This window comes from Watersipora subatra, chromosome 3 (assembly GCF_963576615.1).
Source record: "Watersipora subatra chromosome 3, tzWatSuba1.1, whole genome shotgun sequence".
NCBI classification, from domain to species: Eukaryota; Metazoa; Bryozoa; class Gymnolaemata; order Cheilostomatida; family Watersiporidae; genus Watersipora; species Watersipora subatra.
The window spans coordinates 59008377-59030151 of NC_088710.1; the positions used below are offsets into that span (position 1 = coordinate 59008377).

The 21775-nt window shown below is 37.0% G+C and overlaps 1 protein-coding gene and 1 non-coding gene across 2 annotated transcripts; both read right to left on the minus strand.

Moving 5' to 3' along the window:
• Window positions 1-376: 376 nt before the first annotated feature.
• LOC137389945 (RNA cytosine-C(5)-methyltransferase NSUN2-like) lies at window positions 377-21624 on the minus strand. The gene is made up of 17 exons (XM_068076142.1): window positions 21605-21624; window positions 16801-16922; window positions 16228-16290; window positions 15980-16074; window positions 15744-15901; window positions 15303-15511; window positions 14107-14403; window positions 11532-11796; window positions 8698-8893; window positions 8503-8620; window positions 7365-7426; window positions 7098-7190; window positions 6343-6481; window positions 1934-2011; window positions 1158-1336; window positions 911-1035; window positions 377-780 (listed from the first exon to the last, which is right to left on the minus strand). The coding sequence occupies exons 2-17, from the start codon at window positions 16864-16866 to the stop codon at window positions 521-523; spliced, it is 2403 nt and encodes an 800-aa protein (XP_067932243.1). The 5' UTR covers window positions 16867-16922; window positions 21605-21624; the 3' UTR covers window positions 377-520.
• Window positions 1404-1477, minus strand: Trnan-guu (transfer RNA asparagine (anticodon GUU)). The gene has a single exon. It is a non-coding gene; the product is annotated as a tRNA-Asn (tRNA).
• Window positions 21625-21775: the final 151 nt, after the last annotated feature.

Here is a 21775-nt window from a genome sequence, read left to right on the forward strand (position 1 = left end):
ACAACTCTTGCGGTGAATATTAGAACGTGAGACTCTCTTAAATGTGTATTTAACGACCTCAAACATGAAGTTACATGCTAATAATGCATAGCCCAGACTTAACATTTCAAGTACTCAAGTACACAACTACAATGACCCCTTGTTTCTTGTGTACCAACATTAATACCTGTGTGTGAGCATGCTGAATGGCGACAAACTGTTCCATGAGAAGTTTACTTACGCAAGATTAACAATAAATTTAGTTGCCGCCTCATCATTTTTGTCAAACGCATGGACTTCACCGCTGTTAATACTTCTCCGAAGTGTAGAGTCACAGAGTTTATGAAGTTTACACCCATTTATACTGCCATTGCAAAGTACTTCCTACAGCAAGCATACAAGTTCATTTGAGAGGTGCTGCACTGCCGAGTAAAAAATTTTATTTGCATGTTGTGATCATAGCAAAAGAGAAATAAGTTACAGCATCTACTTGCAAAAGAGGGACAGGCACTCATACATGTGGTATGCCTGCATCCCTCTTCTATTCTCTACTGACATTTGTTGGGTCTACTGAAACCGCAGAAGCCGTGACATTGATAGTAGCTTTATCGGTACAATCAGGGCCACCTGTGTCATTGATATCAGCTTTATTAGTACAATCAGGTCCTGGTGTATTTGGACCCTGGTCCACGGAGCCAGACTTGGAATCGTCATCAGCTATTTCTGATATCACTTCAGCCTCTTCCGTCTGATCTGATGTATCAGTCTTGCCTTTCACAGCCCACTCAGAATCCAAAAGTACTACAACAGATGAATGATTATAAAAATACTTTGGCTACATTCAGACAACCGCATTGTTGCACTTCCTTGCAAGCTGGATTATCCTCGTGTCAGAATCTGGCAGTCAAGACAAAACTAATTAGAAACTGACCTACACTCGGATCAACCCCACATAGTCTGAGTATATGGTGCCTCTCAAACTTAGGTACATACACCCGGCATGATGTCTTGCCTCTCCAACCGGTCATCAGTATGTCTGATTCAGTACTCGTCTCACTAGAAACAATAGTTACTACAAATAAGATCGAACGTATATAAAATAAGATATGCAAAGAACTTTTATAGCAAAACCAACACAAAGTTGAACTAGTTTCATTAAATGGTTCAATAAAACTGACCTGTCCACATGACGATAGAGCATAACCATTCCACCAACCCCAATTTCAAATATAGCTGTCTGAGTTGCTGGAGAAAGCTCAGAAATGAAAGGATTTTCTTGTGTTAGCAAAGCTATGACGTCAGACTTTATCACTGTGACCCGACGTCCATGTACATATTTACTCACACTCGAAATGCCCTAAAATAATAAAATGTATTTATTAGATGAGCTGAACTATTGCTATAAGTATCGATTAAAAAACGATCGTCCCTGGGTGGGCTTGAACCACCAACCTTTCGGTTAACAGCCGAACGCGCTAACCGATTGCGCCACAGAGACAACATGCCGGAGAAGGGATTGCCCAGCGTACTTATTAATCAATGAACAAACGTAGGCAATGATAATTTAGCCAAGCCATTTTCTTGCACCCGACTCGCCTCAACCAACAAGCCCAAATCAGCACTTGGAATACAATTTCTACAGAGATCCAAATGTTTTTTTATGGTCAATATGTATGTAGCATAAATAACTAAAATAATATCAATAAGAATAATGTGATAATACAGGTTTTGTTAAAACTATAGCTTCCATTAAACATAGTTACACTGATGGCAGACCAAAACCTCATAATAAGAAATACACATGCGGAGATGCACCAACAGCCCATTTATTGACAAAAGTTTATCGTAGCTGTCAGTTTAATGATTTCTGCAATGATAACAATGATGAGAAGTACACATAGTTGCTTCAACAATATGTCTGAATTGATGAGATGGAATAAAGGAAAATACATACATCCTGAACGAGTCTGTAAGAGCAATCACAGAGAACATGTTCACTCCTTGCAAAAACTTTGACACCTGTGTTGATGTACTACAAGGAGGAAATAACAATAAATACCCGATACAAATTATGAAATCAAATACCATGAACAGTCTGTGTAAACACAGGGACTCTCTCAAAACACTGTGAATCATCACATGCTAATCAAGAATTGCTGTGCCTAAACCATAAATATCCTCTTAGGACTCTGCCGACTGAATTGAAATGAGCCGACTGAATTGAACTGAGCCGGGCGCTAAAGCCTGGTTCCCATATACGTCTCAAAGCACCGGCGATAGCATCGCAGGCTATTGGCGGTGAAATGGGAACCTACGCGCCGGTTACCACCGGTAGTTGCTGGCGGCATCGCAATAGTTTAGCGCTGTTCAAATTTCGCAAAAGGCTGCAGGCAAAACCTTCCCGAAATGCACTGTATGGGTGAAGGTCATCATTATAGAAACGGCATGGCGAGTGAACATTTTACTTGATTATGCGATTATGCTTAGCGATGCAGCTTATAGCCTACGTGAACATATGCCGCCAAGCCTAGCGTTGCAAACGTTTTGCTGCGCAAAATTAACGCCGGAGACTCGCAATCGATATGGGAACCAGGCTTAAGGGTTGACTTGCAACAAAATTCACATTACAGTTATTTGGTATCAAAAGATTCACCATGTCTTACTCTGTTGTGTTGTAAGTGCCAAATATGTGGAAATGTGATTACAAGCTCTTAAAAGCTCAAAAACGAAAAGCCGCCGTAGATTGGAATCTCTTTATTTCGATGACGTAGCCACGAAATTTGGTTATCGTCTTGTCACGTATGTTCTCACGTGAATTGAAAGGCGAATACAAAGCTCAATATAAAACTTGTCGTAGTACTAGTTTATGACAAACACTTCGGGTTTTATCGAAGACCCGGTATCAAATATAGATGCTCGCTACTTTACCGTTTTGTTTCGGCTTGGTCTAATCGGCAAGTCGTAATCTGATCATGTGACCCAATACTTCGCAAATAATTTTTGCAGCACTTTTCGATTATCACAGGTGACCAACAGGCTCGTCATGATTATCAGACAATGATATGTACTCCTTCGAGGTAAGGTTAAAAAGTTAAATGAATTTTTACGGTAAGTTATGAGATATCACTGCTAAAAGTGACAGCATTACAATGATGATAAAACAGACGCGTAAGAACAATAGACATGGTTTTATTGAATGCGTGAAATATATTTGTGAAAATATTTCGACGAATAAGCATTTTAATCTGAGTATTTTAATCTTTAGTCTGAGCATTTTAATCGCGATCAAGTTGCATCGATTTTAATCTAGAAACATCCCGACAATCAGATCACCTTAAACATAAAAAACAATTGCAAATGATAGAAAAATTCTGATACTTTTAGATAAAATCGACAAAATATTTGTGCACGTTTATCCCACGACCAAACACGAATGAAGTGATTGGTTGGGAGATTTATGATAAATGCACATGTGCACACAACTCCCGAAAATTATTCATTAACGGCTGTCGCAAACCCTTGTACTGAAGTCTCATCAACAAATTTAACCAATTTTGTGTAGAGTCGTTTAAATATAATGACGATACAAAACACATATAAACCTTTTTAAATATGTTACCAAGTCTTTGAAAGGATACCGCAAAACCCTGAAACTAACCCATCTGATCGGATTATACATAAATAGACAGATTAATTCGGCCTTAAATCGAAATAAAAAATTTACAAGCCTATTGTAATTAAAATTAAGACCGGCATATGAAACGCCGATAAAGCCGTGCGACAGAAAGTAGAAATATTAAGTCGCTAGCATTTTACGAGAAGAACGTGGACATCTCACCAGTCTATAGAGTTGTTTAATTGCCGAAGGTTTGTGTAATTAACGTAGACTGTTTGAGGCGTAGACCGATTTACAGGAACGAAAATGTGGTACAAAGTTTATCAGCTTACGTTTTTTGTCCAATTACCGAAGGTTTTTTTTAATTATCTAGAACATTAGCCAGATTTCTTTACATCTTATCTACAAGCTAGGGCAGAACTACAATGCCCTTTTATGACAAGAATATTTCTTTATTTCACTCCAGTTTGCAGAAAACTTCCAGACGCGTGAATGCTAACGATTGCTTTTTGTTACATATCGCTGTATGTTCGAACAGTTTATCAGCCTACGTTTTTTGTCCAATTATCGAAGGTTTTTTTAATTATCTAGAACATTAGCCAGATTTCTTTACATCTTATCTACAAGCTAGGGCAGAACTACAATGCCCTTTTATGACAAGAATATTTCTTTATTTCACTCCAGTTTGCAGAAAACTTCCAGACAAGTGAATGCTAATGCTTGCTTTCTGTTACATATCGCTGTCAAAACCATTCTACATTCACAACACAACCAACCTTCAAACTGTATATTACACGGCAGCTTGCTGTTTTACTTTTAATATTGCATTTCAGAGATATAATAAACATATTTCTTTATTGCTGTTGTTAGTTAAATTACGTACAGTAGGTTAGGTCTACAGCTTGAATTAATATTTATTTTATTGTTGTAAAACATAGATTTGAGATAGTAGTAGATTAGGTCTGATTTTTATACAACCTTTTGTTTTGCATAATTGACCTTTTGAATTTCATTTCAAAACAACTTGACAACTACCATGAACATACAACCTCCCAGAACACCACGTCGTCGCATTGGCCATCCACCTGTCTCCCAATTATTACGGAAGAGGAGAAATAGAAGGTCCTTACAGCAACCATCAACATCAAATGCTAATGTTCAACAACACGCTATTCAAAATAATAACAACAACTCATCTGATTCAGAGAATTCTTTAGTAGATGTTGTAGGTGAAGCCTACAACATCTACTAAAGAATTCTACTTTTGTAGAATTCTGACTTTTTTTAACTACTTTTTCAACAACCAGCAGTACCCTTTCTTTTTTCCATTATCACTTTGGTCGTGGGCTGTATGACAGGGGAATTTCTAGTCTTTAATATTCTATATGAAACTCAGGGCAAAGATATGATAAAAACCTTCTATGGCCACCTTTGAAATTATACTCTTAAACTCAAAATTTAAACGAAGGTGAGAATTTCTATTACAGTGGACATTTGAACAAATCTATAGTCTTAGTCTTGAACAAATCTATAGTCTTCAAATTTCTAGTCTTCGAAATTTGAACAGCGCTAAACTATTGCGATGCCGCCGGCAACTACCGGCGGTCCCTGGCCCGTAGGTTCCCATTTCACCGCTAATAGCCTGTGGTGCTGTCGCCGGTGCTTTGCGACGTATATGGGAACCAGGTTTAAAGGAAGGCGGGCACTAGACAACATGACCTGTGTTAACTGCGTTCACACCAGCCGATTTCATGCCGATTGTCTGAACTATTTGACCCACTGGCCGAGAACCGCCTCGTGTAAAAAGAGCAAACGAGCCCGATTTTGTCCAGAGAGAAATGTTATCGGGCCATGCCCGATCGGTAGACAATTCTCGACTGATTTTTAATTTGAGTAGCCAAAGAAATCACTCTCACAGTGAATCACTCCATACCATTCAAAGTGAACGCTTATGTTTGTTTTTGCATTTGAGCACATTTTTGTCATAGCTTTAAACACCAGTAACAATTTCACGTAAAAACGTCCACGAGAAACTTCGTAAAAAACTGTCAACAATACTCAACCTGGTGTGAACAGAAAAAATTGGGCTGATAACTCCCATAAAATCTTTCAGATATCGGCAACAAAAACTTTGTTGCAAACCAGCAGGTGTGAACACAGCTTTAAACAACAGCCATTCTTCACCTTATATAATTAATTAGGTCAAATGTCAATTTTCCCAGAACAAGATCACTTGGAACTAGACCTTAGATGCTATGGATACTATCCATAACATCTAAGGTCTAGTTCCAATGCATGCTAAATCTAAATTCTTGTGGTTCAAGTACAAACATTATTTTATTGACACAATTTAGATTTTATCTCTTTACACGGTAGCCCTTTTGAAATATTCACAAAGAGAAGACGATCACTCAAGGATGACAAAAGAAAATCATTAAATGCTGAGACATGAATTACGCTAACCATTTTCTTTATCACATGACCCACTGCTGTAATCATCGCTGACCAATCAGTAAATGACGTTGGGTACCATCCTGACTAGGGTTAATTTGTGAGTCGTCTTACCACAAACAAAAAACATTGTTTGGGGAATTACCAAATATGAAGTGTATGAGGATAGGGCAGTGATAGTACACAGCTGTAGCAGACTCCACGTTAGTTGTAACAAAAAACAGAAATGTGGTGTAACTGTTATCATTTCTAGCACATCCATAAACAGTGAGGCACAAACTCAAGGTTATACATACCTTGATTTTGTGCTCATTGCAGAGAGCTATATTTCTAATGGACTTGGAGGAGAGATAAATATTTCTCTTCTTTTCATTCTCCTTTGACCTTACCATCAGCTGGGTCTCATCAAATGTCTCGTCAAAACCAAAGAACTTTCTAAAGCAGTCAGAGGAGCACTACAAGCACATGCCTAAACACTCTATCAAAGAGTTAGTACATTGTAACTGATCCCTGCTTTGGCACTAAAAGTACCCCGGCATTAATATGGCTCAAATACTACTGTTACTGCACTGCCACTATTGCTAATTTAATACTACTACTAGAGTATTACTACTACTATTAGAGTACTACTACTAAAGTACTACTATTAGAGTACTACTACTACTACTAGAGTACTAATACTGCTAGAGTACTACTACTACTAGAGTACTACTACTAATAGAGTACTACTACTACTAGAGTACTACTACTACTAGAGTACTACTACTACTACTACTAGAGTACTACTACTAGAGTACTACTACTAGAGTACTACTACTAGAGTACTACTACTAGAGTACTACTACTACTAGAGTACTACTACTGCTACTAAAGTACCACTATCATGAGTAGATTATTGCTCATTTACTACTTGATTGCCATTACTCATTGATTGCCACTCATATACTATCATCGCTATGGTGAAATGACTGCATGTTGCTATTACGCCTACTGCGGTACTGTATTTTCCCACTATAATGCTCGTACATCAATAAAATGTATTCAAGCTTACTTTATACTTGGCCACTGGGAGTTGTCTTTCTTTAGATAGAAGAAGGGTTCTTCCCTGAAGCCGACATATTTTATCTTTTTGTTCGGTGGTTCTCTACAAAATAAATTCATCCAACTCAAAAGAGATTCCTTCTACGACTAAAAAGAACAGAAACTTCCTTTATACGAATAGTTATATGAGGAAATCTGAGTTCACTTTTAAAAGACAAATGACTTACATAAAAAGTACGACATTCCGCAGCTCAAAACAACACAATAAAATACTTACTCGGAAGGAGTGGTGGTGTCAGATTGTTCTTCAACAGCTTCTTTCGCTTCTGCCTTCTCTACCTACATTCATGGAATAACCTATACGATAACTATATTAGCATTTGAACAGCCTGAGTAAAGTTAAACGTCTATAACTGTATGAGGGCTAGTACAGACCCCAATCAGACAGATACAAACAACAGATAGGAACAACAGATAGTTGAGGGATGAATATGACTGATACCAAAATGCAATATGCCTGCTGGCACATTGGGCAATTAGAACAGTAGTGTGAAGTTGTATTTTAAAACTATTTGTAACAAGAGATTATATCAGTCGAAGAAACAGCTGCTGTCAGTTGGCTAAAAGAACGTAGGTGGACAGTAACTACATGTATATCTCCATGACAAGGTTAATCTGTAAGTTTGCTTCAATCTGCAAGTTATCCACAAACCGTCATTTTTTTATGTCATCAAGCCGTTTGCACATGCGCTTGTTCCCGAAAAAGCCGCCATGCTTGTAGAAAACGATCTTTTTTCTTTTATTTAATAGTACTTTTTGGTGTTGTTTTGATACTATAATAAAGAAATTGCAAACAAAAGCATCGTATTCAAACATTTATTGCAAAAGCTTCGTGTTTTTAACAATAAAATTGTCTATAAAGATGGCTGACAACAATAATATTACGTCACGAAAAAACGAAGAATATTGAAACAGCAAAAACCTGCGTGTCAAGCGAGTTTTATTACTCGCAAACCTTTATCGAATGTTTCATGTTTGCGAAAGGTGGAAATAACACTTGCGGATGATGTGCAAGCAAATGCCGTGCAAGCTATTCCATTTTAAACATTTCATTCTTTCTTATTTTAAGCTGAGCTGCTCCAAATGGGCCACTATGACCTCTGGTGTAGAAACCCTTACTTTTTCTAACAAAATGTCTGCGTTAAACCTCATCATGCGAATGTCCATTGCAACTCGTATTGCACGGTAATTCAATGTGCACACAACTCCAAATCTGCATTTAATCCCTGTCATGGGAACATGGTGAATAAAAGAATTTGGAGATGAAGAGTGAATATAGGAAACATACGGTTTAAAGCTGCAAACCATAACTTACTCAGAAATTTTATATGCGTAGGGTTATGTGTCAAACTTACCACGGGCTCGAACTTGTCAGTATCTGGGGCAACCTTTTGCCAGGGTAGTGACTTTATCTTCTCTAACACAGCGACAAAGAAGCCTCCTGTGTTCTGGTGATGTGGCACAATGCGCAGGCTAAAAACAGGGGCGGCAGCCATAACACCCGCAACAGGCCAAACCATTGCACTACAGCTAAATGACAGTTAACTTACCATCTATCTATGTGAATGTCATCCATATTGGATGCGGGAAACATGGATGGTCTCACCCAGCTCCGTTTGTTATCGGGTACGTTTTCAAAGCTTGCAAACCAGTCTCCGTTTTTCGTCAATACACGCCATGTTTTTAAACCAACTGCTCTTCGCAGCTCTGGAAGTTCTTTCGAGCAGTCCACCAGCTGTATTGAACCTGGACATATAGACACAAACCTTGAATTAACATGGAAAGCATAACAGACATTCTTTAAATGACTCCACAGCAAAGATATTATGTGGGTAATATGTCACCGCATGCTGTTCTAATGACAGAAGTTGTACTCCAATCATCTTTAAATCTAAATTGGATGGCATTTCATTATTTATATTTGTAAACCGTAACTCGTAGCAACAAGCAAGAAAACTATTGTGAAGAAAGTTGATTGGAGAGTCACAGATAAAACCTTTGCTTCAGTCCTGTAGCATGCTTATATGGATATATGAGGGCCAGTCAATAAAGAGTGGGAATTTTGTCACAATTTTGTTCTATTTTATCTTGCCATTTAATATTTCCAAAACTTTTATAAATAGGAGTTGTCAACACATAATCAAAATTTCAACATTTTAGACATTCAACTTTTTGAAATTACTTATATTCAAAATGACCGCAAAGCTAAAAACATGCTCACACATACAGGGAAGCTGTTTAAAGATTGATAACATCTGACAATGAAAAAACAAGTGTCATACAGAGTAGAATGAAAGATCAATATGGGACAAGTTGTATGTCACAAACAAGCTGCTATAGGTGGGTTGATGAATTTAAGAAAGGATGAGAAGACATCACTGATGAGCCAAGAAGTGGTGTCATGTTCTACAAGGACAATGCTCATCCACATACCGCTGGCCATACAATGGCAAAAATTGAGAAACTGGGCTGTGAGGCATTAGTACACCCTCATTATAGTCCAGATCTGGTACCAAAAAATTTTCATTTTTATGGACGATGAAAGAATCATACGAGGGGCAAGCACTTCGTGACTGATGCAGCCACTATTGAAACTGTGCATATATGGTTTAGAACCCAGCCGCCAGAGTTTCATTCTGCACAAATCGATAGCCTTGTAGAAAGGTGGAACAAGTGTATAGAAAAAAGGGAACGTTGCTGAAAAGTGAAAAAATATGTAAAGTTCTATCTTATTGTAATAACATGTTATGACAAAATTCCTACTATTTTGGACTTATCCTCGTGTAAAAGCTCATAAAACCTGTTGTGTACTGGATGACAGCCTCTAGTCATCATGTGCGAAAATGCTCATTGAAACCCTGAGGAGAGCCTAACAAATAAAAACAGCTGCTTGCCTCTTTAGTCATCACGGTCCTTGATAATGACAGAAATCCTTAAACCATAACTGTCACGAACAACTTTTATCGTATTTACCAAGTAAATCAGACACGCTGATTCCGATTTTGTACTCAAAATAAAGATTAGTCCACTAACCTTCAAAGTCATTTAGGCTTTATTAAAGCGTTTCAATATCCGTTTCGAAAACAACACAATCGACAATACAAGCTCCGCCCATAAATATGTGATGAAACCTAGCTTTTTCAGAAACGGAAGTTCGGAATGTTTAGTCCGATTTAGAATAATAGAGATGGGTGTCTTAAAACCCATTATTATCTAAATCCAGCCTGTAAAATAATTTCAGTTTTTTATGAAAGGGATATAAACTATTTAAAATTGCTCGCAGCTTGTTACATGACGTTTAAATGGGCTGGACGCCGAGAAAAATGAGCTCAAAAAGCGCGGTTTTATCACAAGCTAGCGTTACTATCGCGCTTTTTAAATATGCAATGCTAAATAGCTTATCTACCTTTCAGAAAAGACTGATATTATTTTCAAGGCTGAATTTAGATATTAATGGATTTTAAAACACCCATCTCTATTATTCTAAATCGGTCTAAACATACCTACGTAACTTCTGTTCCTAAAAAGCTAGGTTAAGTCACGTATTTATGGGCGGAGCTTGTTATGCCAATCGTGTTGTTTTCGAGACCGGTATTAAAACGCTATAAAAAATCCTTCATTACTCTGAAAGTTAGTGGCCTAATCTTTATTTTGATTACAAAATCGGAATCAGCGTGTCTGATTTACCTAGTAAATACAATAAAAGTTGTTCGTGGCAGTTATGGTTTAAAGTGCAATGCAATAGAACTCAATGCACACAGCTTCTGTATACATGTAATAAGAATGTGAAAATCACACACAAAAAAGCATATAAGACTGAAAGTCACACACAAAAAAGTGGAGGGAGTAGTGTCTTTCTGTAATTTAGGGTTGAAAACCACTCAAATAAACACTGTTTGGTTTCAATAAAATCTTAAAGACTAACCGATTAGTTTCTTTTCACAAATGCTATCACGAAGTATGTATACCGCAAAACCTCTTATTAAACGTCACCTCTAATTGAACATCACCTCTAATTGAACGTCCCCTCTATTTGACTGTCACTATGAGACAAGGGTTGAAAAATAGAGTGCCTTTGCGCTGAATTATCAGTCTTATGGGAAGCTGGAGAAGATTGTAGTGATACAACAAGGAAACAGATTGATCAATCTAATCACATCACACACTACTAAAATATTGTGGTTGGCCAATCTCTGTTTTCTGCAGAATGTACAATATTTAGTGAAGGCAAAATCGTTCCGAGTAACTGAGGCTCAGCAGCCACATAGCTAGTGTAAAAACAACCAACAGTTTAAAAATTCCCTTCTCATCACAATTCTGATGACATAACTCTCAAATTTGACCAAGGATTGTTTCACAATTGGCCACTATCCTACAAACCTACCTTCACATTTGTTGATCATGTGAGCTATGACAGCCTCATTTTCAATAGGATTGAATGAACATGTCGAGTAAACAAGTCGACCACCTACAGTGAGCAATTCAAGTCCCCGAGTGAGCACACGATTCTGTACACTGTGCAGGTTAATGGCATGGCCAGGTCCCCATGTTCTCCAGACTTCTGGATTCTTCCTCAGGGTCCCATCTCCGGAACAAGGCACATCACAAAGTATGCGGTCAAAAAGCAAGGGTTGTTCCTTACTGGTCACCTACACATAATAAACACGACAAGTAATCAAATATCTATGTGACCACTGTTAAATATGTACGATACTTCTATAGAGAGACTAGCTGTGCTACCCGGCGTTGCCCGGGTAATAGAAAAAGTCTTTGGACAGAAAATTGATTTGTATTTAACATATGGCAAATGTTGTTATATATATAACAACATTTGCCATTCTAACTTTCAAGCTACATATCATGAGAGAAGTGTTTTGTGTAGTTGAAATAAATTGAGAGAGGAAATAAAACAACTGTAAAGGTTTTCAAACAACTATAACTTTCAAACTTCATATCATAATGAAAAGGTTTTGTGCAGGACAACTGATTTAAAAATAAATAAAACAGCTGTAAAGGTTTTTAAACCAATGTAAATTTAAAATTACGTAACTTTCAGCGACCTATATCTTTTAATAACGTACAGTGGAACCTCAGTTCTCGAACATAATCCGTTTCAGAAGGTTGTTCAAAAACTGAGTCGTTCGAGATCCGAAACAATTTTTCCCATTAAAATAAAATTATGCAAACTTTAATCCATTTCAAGGCGAGAAAACAACTTCGGTAAAGTATTTTTTCAACAATTTACACCATAAACTGCACTTGCTAAGCTTGTACTTGCTATTTTACACCATAAGCTGTATTTGTACCTGGGCATTGCCAGGGTAATAAAGAAGCCTTTGCACAGCAAATTTATTTGTATTTAACATATATAACAACATTTGCCATTCTAATTTTCAAACTACATATCATGAGAAAAGTGTTTTGTGTAATTGAAATAATTTGAGAGAAAATAAAAACCAAAGTTTTTTAAATTTTGTCAAACAGCTGTAACTTTCAAACTTGGTATCATGAGAAAAATGTTTTGTGCCGGTCAAATAAATTTAAAAAAAATAAAACAATTGTAAAAGTGATTAGATATAAATGTGAAATAATTAGCAAGTAATAGCTAAATTAAGTCGGTTACTGTACAACCCGGCGTTGCCCAGATAATAAAAAGGTCTGTTGACAGAAAATTGATTTGTATTTAACATATAACAACATTTGCCATTCTATCTAAAAACAACTGTAAAGGTTTTCAAAATTTGTCAAACAACTTTTAAACTTCATATCATGAGAAAAATGTTTCGTGCAAGTCAAATAAATTAAAAAAATAAAACGATTATAAAAGGGTTTAGACGTAAAAGGGAAATAGTTAGCAAGTAATAGCTAAATTAAGTCGGTTTTGCTACAATTGCCATAAAAGATGATGCGGTAATGATACAATTAATGCAAACTGAGAAAACAAAATAAAAATTCTGAATGTGCTGAATTAATAATAACAATTCTTGCATAGAAGTGTGTGTATAAAAAAGTTACTGTTCCACCAACAGCTATCCATCAAAACTCTGAATACGACGATACTGGTACGACGATGTGTAAAACTGAGATATTGTAGTGTCTTCGTCTGATCCAGGGTGAGAGAATCTAGATTTTAGAGGCTATTCCTACTCGAGATAATACTGATACTCATACAATCTTTATTTTCAAGTATTATGTATATATTATCGTTACAATATTAAATTATAACACTGTAAAAATCTGTACAACACTGTAGATTGTATTTACACCCTCTCAAATATTAACCTTCCATCTTGGCCCGCAAAAAGGGGCATTTTTCTGTTTTTGTTTATGTATTATTTTTAATCAATAAGAGTTCATCATCCTCATCATCATCGAGATAATACAATTGTCCGCGTGAAAAGTATTAACGGTTACGACGATTTAGCAATTGAACCTTGAGAAATGCCGGAAATAGAGGTTCACAAAAACGCAAAAAAAGCATCGTGTTTCATAGAGTAAATAGAGTTTAGTCGCCAAATTCTAATATCGAGGGAGTCTATTGTCAATATCGTTTGCCGAAAACAAATTAGCCCTAATACGGCGAGGACAGAAAAGCATCACGTGTCATAGAGCTAAAAAAGTTCAGAGTTGTAATTATTACGTCATTTTTGTGTGAAAACGGAAAATGATGAATAGGTTATGTATAGAGGCGCACTAACCGGAGATTTTGGTTAATGCGCCCTAGCGGTGAAAGAAAAAAACACAGAATAGCTGCACCCTTATATAAGCTGCATGGCTCAAACCATCAGAAAAAGTAGCGGCTAATAGTCAGAAACGTACGGTGCTCATATTAATTCAGTTCCCTTCATACGACCAAATTGAAAAAGGAAAGACTACTTTATAAGGTGGACAAACACGCACATACACAAATATACAGACAGATTGTTTGCCATTTATATAGTAGATACTGCGGAGCTTACCGGGTCAGCAAATGTCATACTTGGCAGCCTCGTAGCATCGTGGTTGACTATCATGAAGTTGGGACTTTGCAACCTTTTGACCTGATGCACCATTAGATAGCATCGTTTATTATCCACATCATTGCCGATGACAAACCCATCAGGCATCGGGTCATCGCTGTCAGCGTGCAGGTATTCTATCATTTGAGCAGTCTTGGAGCCAGGCGCAGCACACATGTCAAGGATCTTATGATGAGACTTGATGTCCATAAGTAATGGAGGAATCATACTGACAGCCTCTTGACGACTTATGTTGCCCTAACAACCATACCGACAACTAGACAAGTTTATACCATGAGTACTAGTATACTAGATTACTAGTATTATAGTATAAAGTTCAGAGTTAACTTCGATAAACCTGTATACAATAGTGCGGATACAAAAGAACTTCATGCTCATATTTATAGTAATTACCCACCAGCTAACACATTAAGCTATAAATTAATTTATGCAGAATTACTAAGTTTCCATACAGTGACAGTGAAGTGACACCTGGGTGTGCCAGCGCCAAAGCGCTACGCTGACAAGCAGATCATGTTTCCCTAGGGTGCTATAAAAGAGTGATTGTTGCGCGACACCTATGAAGCAGCAGGAAAGCAAGCCCCATGTGCATGCACGAGTGCGATGCCGTTGGTCGTTAAGGCTGTTTCTATGGCACAAAGGTGATGCATCGCACAGGTGTTTCGCTTCCAAACAGTGACACTGAACCATGACAGAATGAGAGTGACACGACTGTTTCCATGATGAGATTGCAGCGCAATATAGGGGTGAGGGTGTGTAGCTATGCTATCGCTGTATGGAAACTTAGTAATCATCCAATGCATGATAGTAGTCCTTCCAACCAGACATACAGCCAGTAGAAACTACCATAAAACCTCTATTAAATTATCCTATAGTTGCATTCTATTACAGATGGCATTCAAATAAAGGTGACATTCAAATAAAGGTGTTACGGTATATAATGTCAGTGATCACACCATTAATAAACAAGAAATGAACTCCCTACCAAGCTAATAGCATCAGCAAGATTTCTGCGAGACATTACTATAATCTACTCTTTATGAAAAATGATTGGTTGATGAAAGCGTCTGTCTAAGAAGCAAATTTATTAACTTCTCAAATACCTTGAGTAATAGCTTTTAAACCAAAATACCTACACTTTCACTCTCTGACACGAGGAAACTATGGAGCTTCTTTAGTGTCTGATTTTGTCGAATGGAAACTCTGGAATACTCAAGCTGCCAGGCTAGTCCATCCGGATACCAGGAAAGACAGCGTGGTGGTTTCACGAGAGGAGATTCTTTACTCGTGTCATCCGTAGTCCCATCATCAACAGTGACAGGGGCTGCGGTATGAGTGTTGCTGCCTACAAGATGCAAGTCTCTACTAATTATGTGGAAAGGTAGTAAATAAGTGTCTAAAAAAATAAAACATTGGAACGGATGTTGTCAAATCACAAATTTGTTAAGTGGTACAATAGCTCAACTAACAACCCCAAAATGAAAAATACGGGACATTGAAAAAGGACAACATCGTGAAAAGGACGACCACTTGAAATGTTTTTTCTTGGTGAAATTGATTAAAATCGAGTAATTTACCATTTTCTTTTATCTCCAGAGACTCTATTGGTGGGGTATCTGCTGAAACTTCTCCATGCACCGATGAATCAAGACTGGCATCAGGTTGAGATTCTGATGATGTATTGAGCTGCTTAAAAAAGGTGTGCTTTATCAGATGGAGTAGCTGCTCGGCCTGACTACAACCAATATAACATAGCAGACATCTTACCTATATAAGATGGTGTGAAGAGGAGCTATGGATATATAACACGTACCTCTTGGAGCCAGTGACTCTGAACGCTGCTGGCAGAGGCTCCCTTATACACTGCATAAACTCTTCCCAGTCTTCATCATCTACTATTTGTTGTTTCTGGAGGAAAAATGAACAAAATTGCCAGGCAAAAAGGCTCAACCGATGGATGATGGACTAGCATACTTGTAAAATGACACATGTATGTAGTCAGACGTGAGAGATAGGAATGCGATTACTACAGAAAACACAATGATTTAAAAGAGAGAATACCTTATAGTAGTCGACAAAGAGAGCATTTTCCCTGATTGTGTCCTTATACGCTTTAGGCTTCCTCTATAAAACATATAATTAATAGTATTTTACATGACGTAATAACATTCAGTTGTATCTCACTTCTTCTTACAGATCATGCGTAAGTAAAAACAAATCAAGTCAACACTAGAAGGAGTTATTAAAGAAGAAAGCCTCCAGAATATAAGTTGCAAGCAATGTTTCCGCTACTTCGCAAACCATTACCATACATGAAAACAGCTAGAACAATTTAGCTGTCTTGTTGTGGAGTGGAAATTCTACAATAGCTTGCTTATTTGTTTACCGTCAACTCTAGCAACAAGGGTAACATTTGTTTGAGACAAAGGCAATCCAAAGACATACATATACTAATAGCAAGTTTTGGCTACTAACACCTAGTATAATTATACATGAAACTATCTCTGTTGTAACGTATTATGATACGATTTGATTGTTGAAAATGTTTTATTACCCGCTACCTATAAATACGCTGATTATCTGACTTGAAACTACAATGTATGAAAACAGTTAATCTATAGCGTATTCACACACCTCCGTTGTTTTTTGCCCTAATCCTTTGCGATGTTCTTTCTGCTTCTTTCGATTGGACCGACCCATCACATATATCTGTAGTATGGCTTCTACTTCTGTGGTTTCTCTTTGTATTGAGTGCACTAGAGATTCATAAGTATAGCTGAACAGCCACACATTCACTAACATCAGCAATAGAAGATCACCCACAAAATTTCCACAAACCTATATACAAGTTTTTAAAAAACAGACATATGAGTCACACACTACACTATATCCTAATATAGCTTAAAGATAGATGTTGCTCTCCTTGGCACTCAAAGCTTTGAAAAAGAACGTTACCTCAACAAAATTAAACAAATTGAACAAAACGATGTTAAGATTCATGACATATCTACATTACTGCATGTGCAAGTAGACAGCTTGATCCAATACAAGCAGTAGCTGTTCAGTGACAAACTAAGGATCTAAGAGATGCCCGCAAGATAATTATGGACAACAGATTTAGAGACAAATTGGGTTATCAGACAACAATTAGGCTTACAGATGATAACAGTCCAAATGTGTTTCTTTGTATATAGGGCAAGGCCAAGCATGGTGTCACACACAAAGGCAATTTTTTTTCTGCCTTTAGCAACCATAATTTTTAGTTAATTGGCAAGCAAACATGTTCAGACATGTGGAAACACAAAAGTTTTCATAATGAAATCTTCTCTTATGAAGATATTGGGCATGCAAGTAGGTTTTTCTGGTATGGTGTGTGACGCGCGGGACAATTGATCATCTCTTCTCAAACTTTGCAATTCATTCTGAAATAAATTTTTCTTCCATTTTATAATCAATACTATAGTGGATTTTATAGCCCAGGTGTTTTTTCCTAGCAAATGCAAATTTTTCCTTACCATTTAGGCAAGCAAAAATTAGTTTGTCCCGCGCGTCACAATTTAAGTGCATTTAGTTGCAGCCTGTTCTTTCAAAGCTATCTGAGATAAAAAATTCTCATCTATAATTCGATTTTGGGCTGCTATAGCTTAGCCAAACGCGCCAATTTGCTGAAGATACTGCAAGTTATAGTTTTATAGGTACATGGAAGTATTTGTGACGCGCGGGACATTTTTAATAATATGGTGATGCCTGCCTTTGTTTGGGAGTTCTCTTTGATACTCTGGTATTTGAAAGTAATGCTGGATATTCCAAGTCTTAAAAGCCAGTTTCTTTGAGAAAAATAATGAATTAGAATTATTTTATGAAGTTTTGTAACTCAAAATATGTAGCTTGTCAAGATTACTCTTTTGATACACACACACATACCTAGCATGCAAATCACGAGGTAATCCTTGAACCAAATGTGTATTTGTAAAGTATGGTTACAAAAATTACTTTCCACTCATGCATTTAATTTTCAGTCAGTAGAGAAAGTAGGTTTCCCTCATAAACACTAAGAATTTTTCAGAGAGAGTACGTTTGCTTTTTTCACACTTTCAAACTGGCATGTGTTCCAATGACTGCCAAACTGCTGTTAAAATCATGCTACACTTCCTCTCGGTATGGTAATACTGCCAAAATGACACCATACTAAACATGCCATCCTCCCTGTCAGGCAAGGCTGACAGAATAACACCACACTCAACATAACGCTCAGCGTCATGCCATACTTGGCGTTATGTTAGATGTCATTTGCTTGCAAGATGCCTAATTCGATGGATCGTAAGCGTAAGAGTAGAGAAATTTTCATAGCACAACATGGATTTAAAGCATTCAGGAAACTAGAGAATGAAAGGTAAAATATATTTAATGCCTATTATACATTTCTGAGCAAGTATACACAAGTACGTACAACATTTTTTATCAATCACACTACTTGTGGTTTGATGATGTAAGGTGAATCACGAATTTGAGTAAACATTCAACAGGTTTCATGCCATATACATGTATATGATATGTACATAATATGGTTTAATCTGTAATGAATATTAGTGTACAGTTTTATGATTATATAGGTGTAGATAGCACAGGGAGAGAAAGAGATTTCGTATGGCTCCATCAGATTTAGAAGCAAAGCGTGCCAAGGAAAGAGAGAAAGGCCAAATATCGCGCTAAGAGGCAGAAGCTAATTCAACACCAGGAACAAGCACCTCTTCCATATTTTTAAGCAGACTGTCTGAATGAGGAGCGAGAAAAAAGCTACAGACAGCATTGCCACACTTTCCATGGAGAAAAGCTCTTTTGATTGGTAAATAGCTGTCCATGATGAGCCCGACCAAACAGGATATTGCCCTTCAGGCAGTTTGTCTGCCTAAACCAAAAGCGCGAATGAATTTTCAGCCACGGAACAAGCTACTTGAATCAACAGTGGAGAAGATAACTTCTTTCTACCGGGACAGTAAGATCAGTCGAGAAATGCCAAGCCAGAAGGATACCATCAGTGTAAAAGACAAGACTGGTAAGCGATGAAAACTTCGGAAACACTGAACTACACGTTAAGTGACATCTTTGAGATTTTCAAGGAGGAATATCCAGATATTAAGGTTGGCCTTAGTAAATTTAAAAAGAGTTGCGCCCAGTAAATTGCAAGCCAGTTTCTAGACATGTATGGTCAAATTGTCTGTGCTTGCAAATACTGCGAAAATGCGGATTCAGCTCTACTGGGACTGCGGCAGGCTAGTGTCTGTTCTTTGGAAATGCCTACTACGCTCCACCAGCTACTGAAAAGAACTGTGTAAAATGGAAAATGAATCATGCTGATTTAAAAAAAATGGTTTACTGCATGAAAGTCTGACAATCTTTAGGTTATATATGTTTTATGTTTAAATAAAATAAATGCAATATATAATAATATTAATTACTAGTGGGTTTAATACAAATATATTCACTGTTACAATTACAACTCATGGCAATTTGTGGTCTAACAACAACAAAACATAGAAAAATGTTTAATTTTTCATGATGTTATTTTTGTCCCGCGCGTCACAGTCCCGCGCGTCACAGGTGGCTGTCTTCTTTCAAACCTCACAGAGTCATTAAACTTGGGCCTGGAAACAAAATGGTATGTATTCCTAGCAGAAGGACAAAAGAGCTTTGCGCTTGTCAAATAATAATGCTATGAGTTCAAAAATTCAGAAGATTTTTCCAATTGATCAAAGAGTAGTTTTTCATGTCAAATTATGGTCCCGCGCGTCACACCAGCTTCAATGATTCATAATTTGTTAACACATTTCATGACAAGGATGAAATCTCATTCAGTAGTAGTTGATGTCAAGTGCTTTCTAAAACAGTATGAATGACACCAGAATTTCGCATCTGAGCTGAGAGGTATGCGAGGAAGCGTTCAAATGTCCCGCGCGTCACAATCCTGCCAAAAACGGCTTTACCCTATAAGAATGAGTTTTTGTTATATCAAATCTTTATCCGCTGCCGACAGATGCACCAAAGTGGTACCAACAATATAATCTAGCAGTAAACAGGTAACTAACAGTAGCCTAGTAAATCTGGTGTGAACAAACATTTTATTAATATGTGTATTAATTAAAAATAATTACTATTAAATATGAGGGTTTTAACAAAATATAATACAATCGTAGCTGAGCGTTATATAAATTTCTTTTGAAGTTACTTGAGACACCTGGTCCTACCAAATAACACAAAAAATATCAGCCATTATTCTAGTAGAAAAACACATGGCTGGAGTGCAGACAAGGAATTATCAACACGCTGCCAAATAAAAACTCATAGACTGATTATAGTTTGATAACTCTATGAGATAGCAATGGTAATAGACTAACTGAACTTTTTGTGCTACAGCTAAGAAAAATCTCACATTTACATCCTAAATCGGCTGCGTATTTTTTACACGAGATTTGAACAACTAAACAATTTATAATATAAATCATAGAGGAAGTCTCTGTTTTAGGGTTGTTTGTTTTCACATGTGCTTGTGCAACAGCATATTACATTTTATGATTGTGGTGCAGTGGTTCGCATATCACAGACAACTCAAAGTGAACAATTTTTATGAAATACTACTTGCAGCTAAGGATTTCAAGCCGCTGCTCTGATTCTTAAAGGTTGACTTGCAAGAAAAATCACATTACAATTATTTTGTATCAAAAGACTCGCCATGTCTTACTCTGCTGTGTTGTAGGTGCAAATTATGTGAAAATGTGATTGCAAGCTCTTAAAAGCTAAAAAAACGAATAGTTAATCGCAGCCATCACGAAAATGCCGTAGTTTGGAATCCTATATAAGTCAAGCATGCAGCATGATAAGTTAACTGAGGTATAAACTATCTCAATTACGTGTTATAAAAAATAGTCAAGAACAGAGCTGATGAAATCACAAAACAATCATATCGTGAAAAGCTAGGTTCACAATCGCTTGAATCCAGAAGAAATCAGAGAGTAGCTTTACTGATGAAGATTTTATCACATGAAAGTAAACATAATGTGCTAGCTTCTGTTTATGATGAGCTTACTACTGACAGAAAAGATACTGCCATAATCACACGGGCTGCTGCCCATGGTGAACCAACATCAATATATGTCGTGACTCGCCTCTTTCATAACAGTTTCTTACCCAAAACCGTTAGACTTAAGACTTAAATCTAGACTGAAACATAACTCAGCCTAATGCTGGAATCTAGGTGAACCTAAGTCTTAACCAAATTTTTACTTCTGAGGCAATTTATCAAGGCCTCTGGGGCTAATTACAAGTGTACTGTTACTATAGAGCAAGTATTTCAATAACCATGCTGTCCAAAATACGGCTAGCGAAAATTTGCACGGTTCTACAATAATTATTCACTCAATTTATACAAATTGAAAACTACCTGTTTGTAGTTATGCTTCGGACTACATACTGTATATAATACTGGAGCGTATCAAGGGATGCAAATGTGGAGTTATCCTGACATCACAATATTGACGAAATATGTCTTTGAAAATTTTCTCCAGAAAAATTATACGGTATGAAGAGATCCACGAGAGTTAGATGTGCAGAC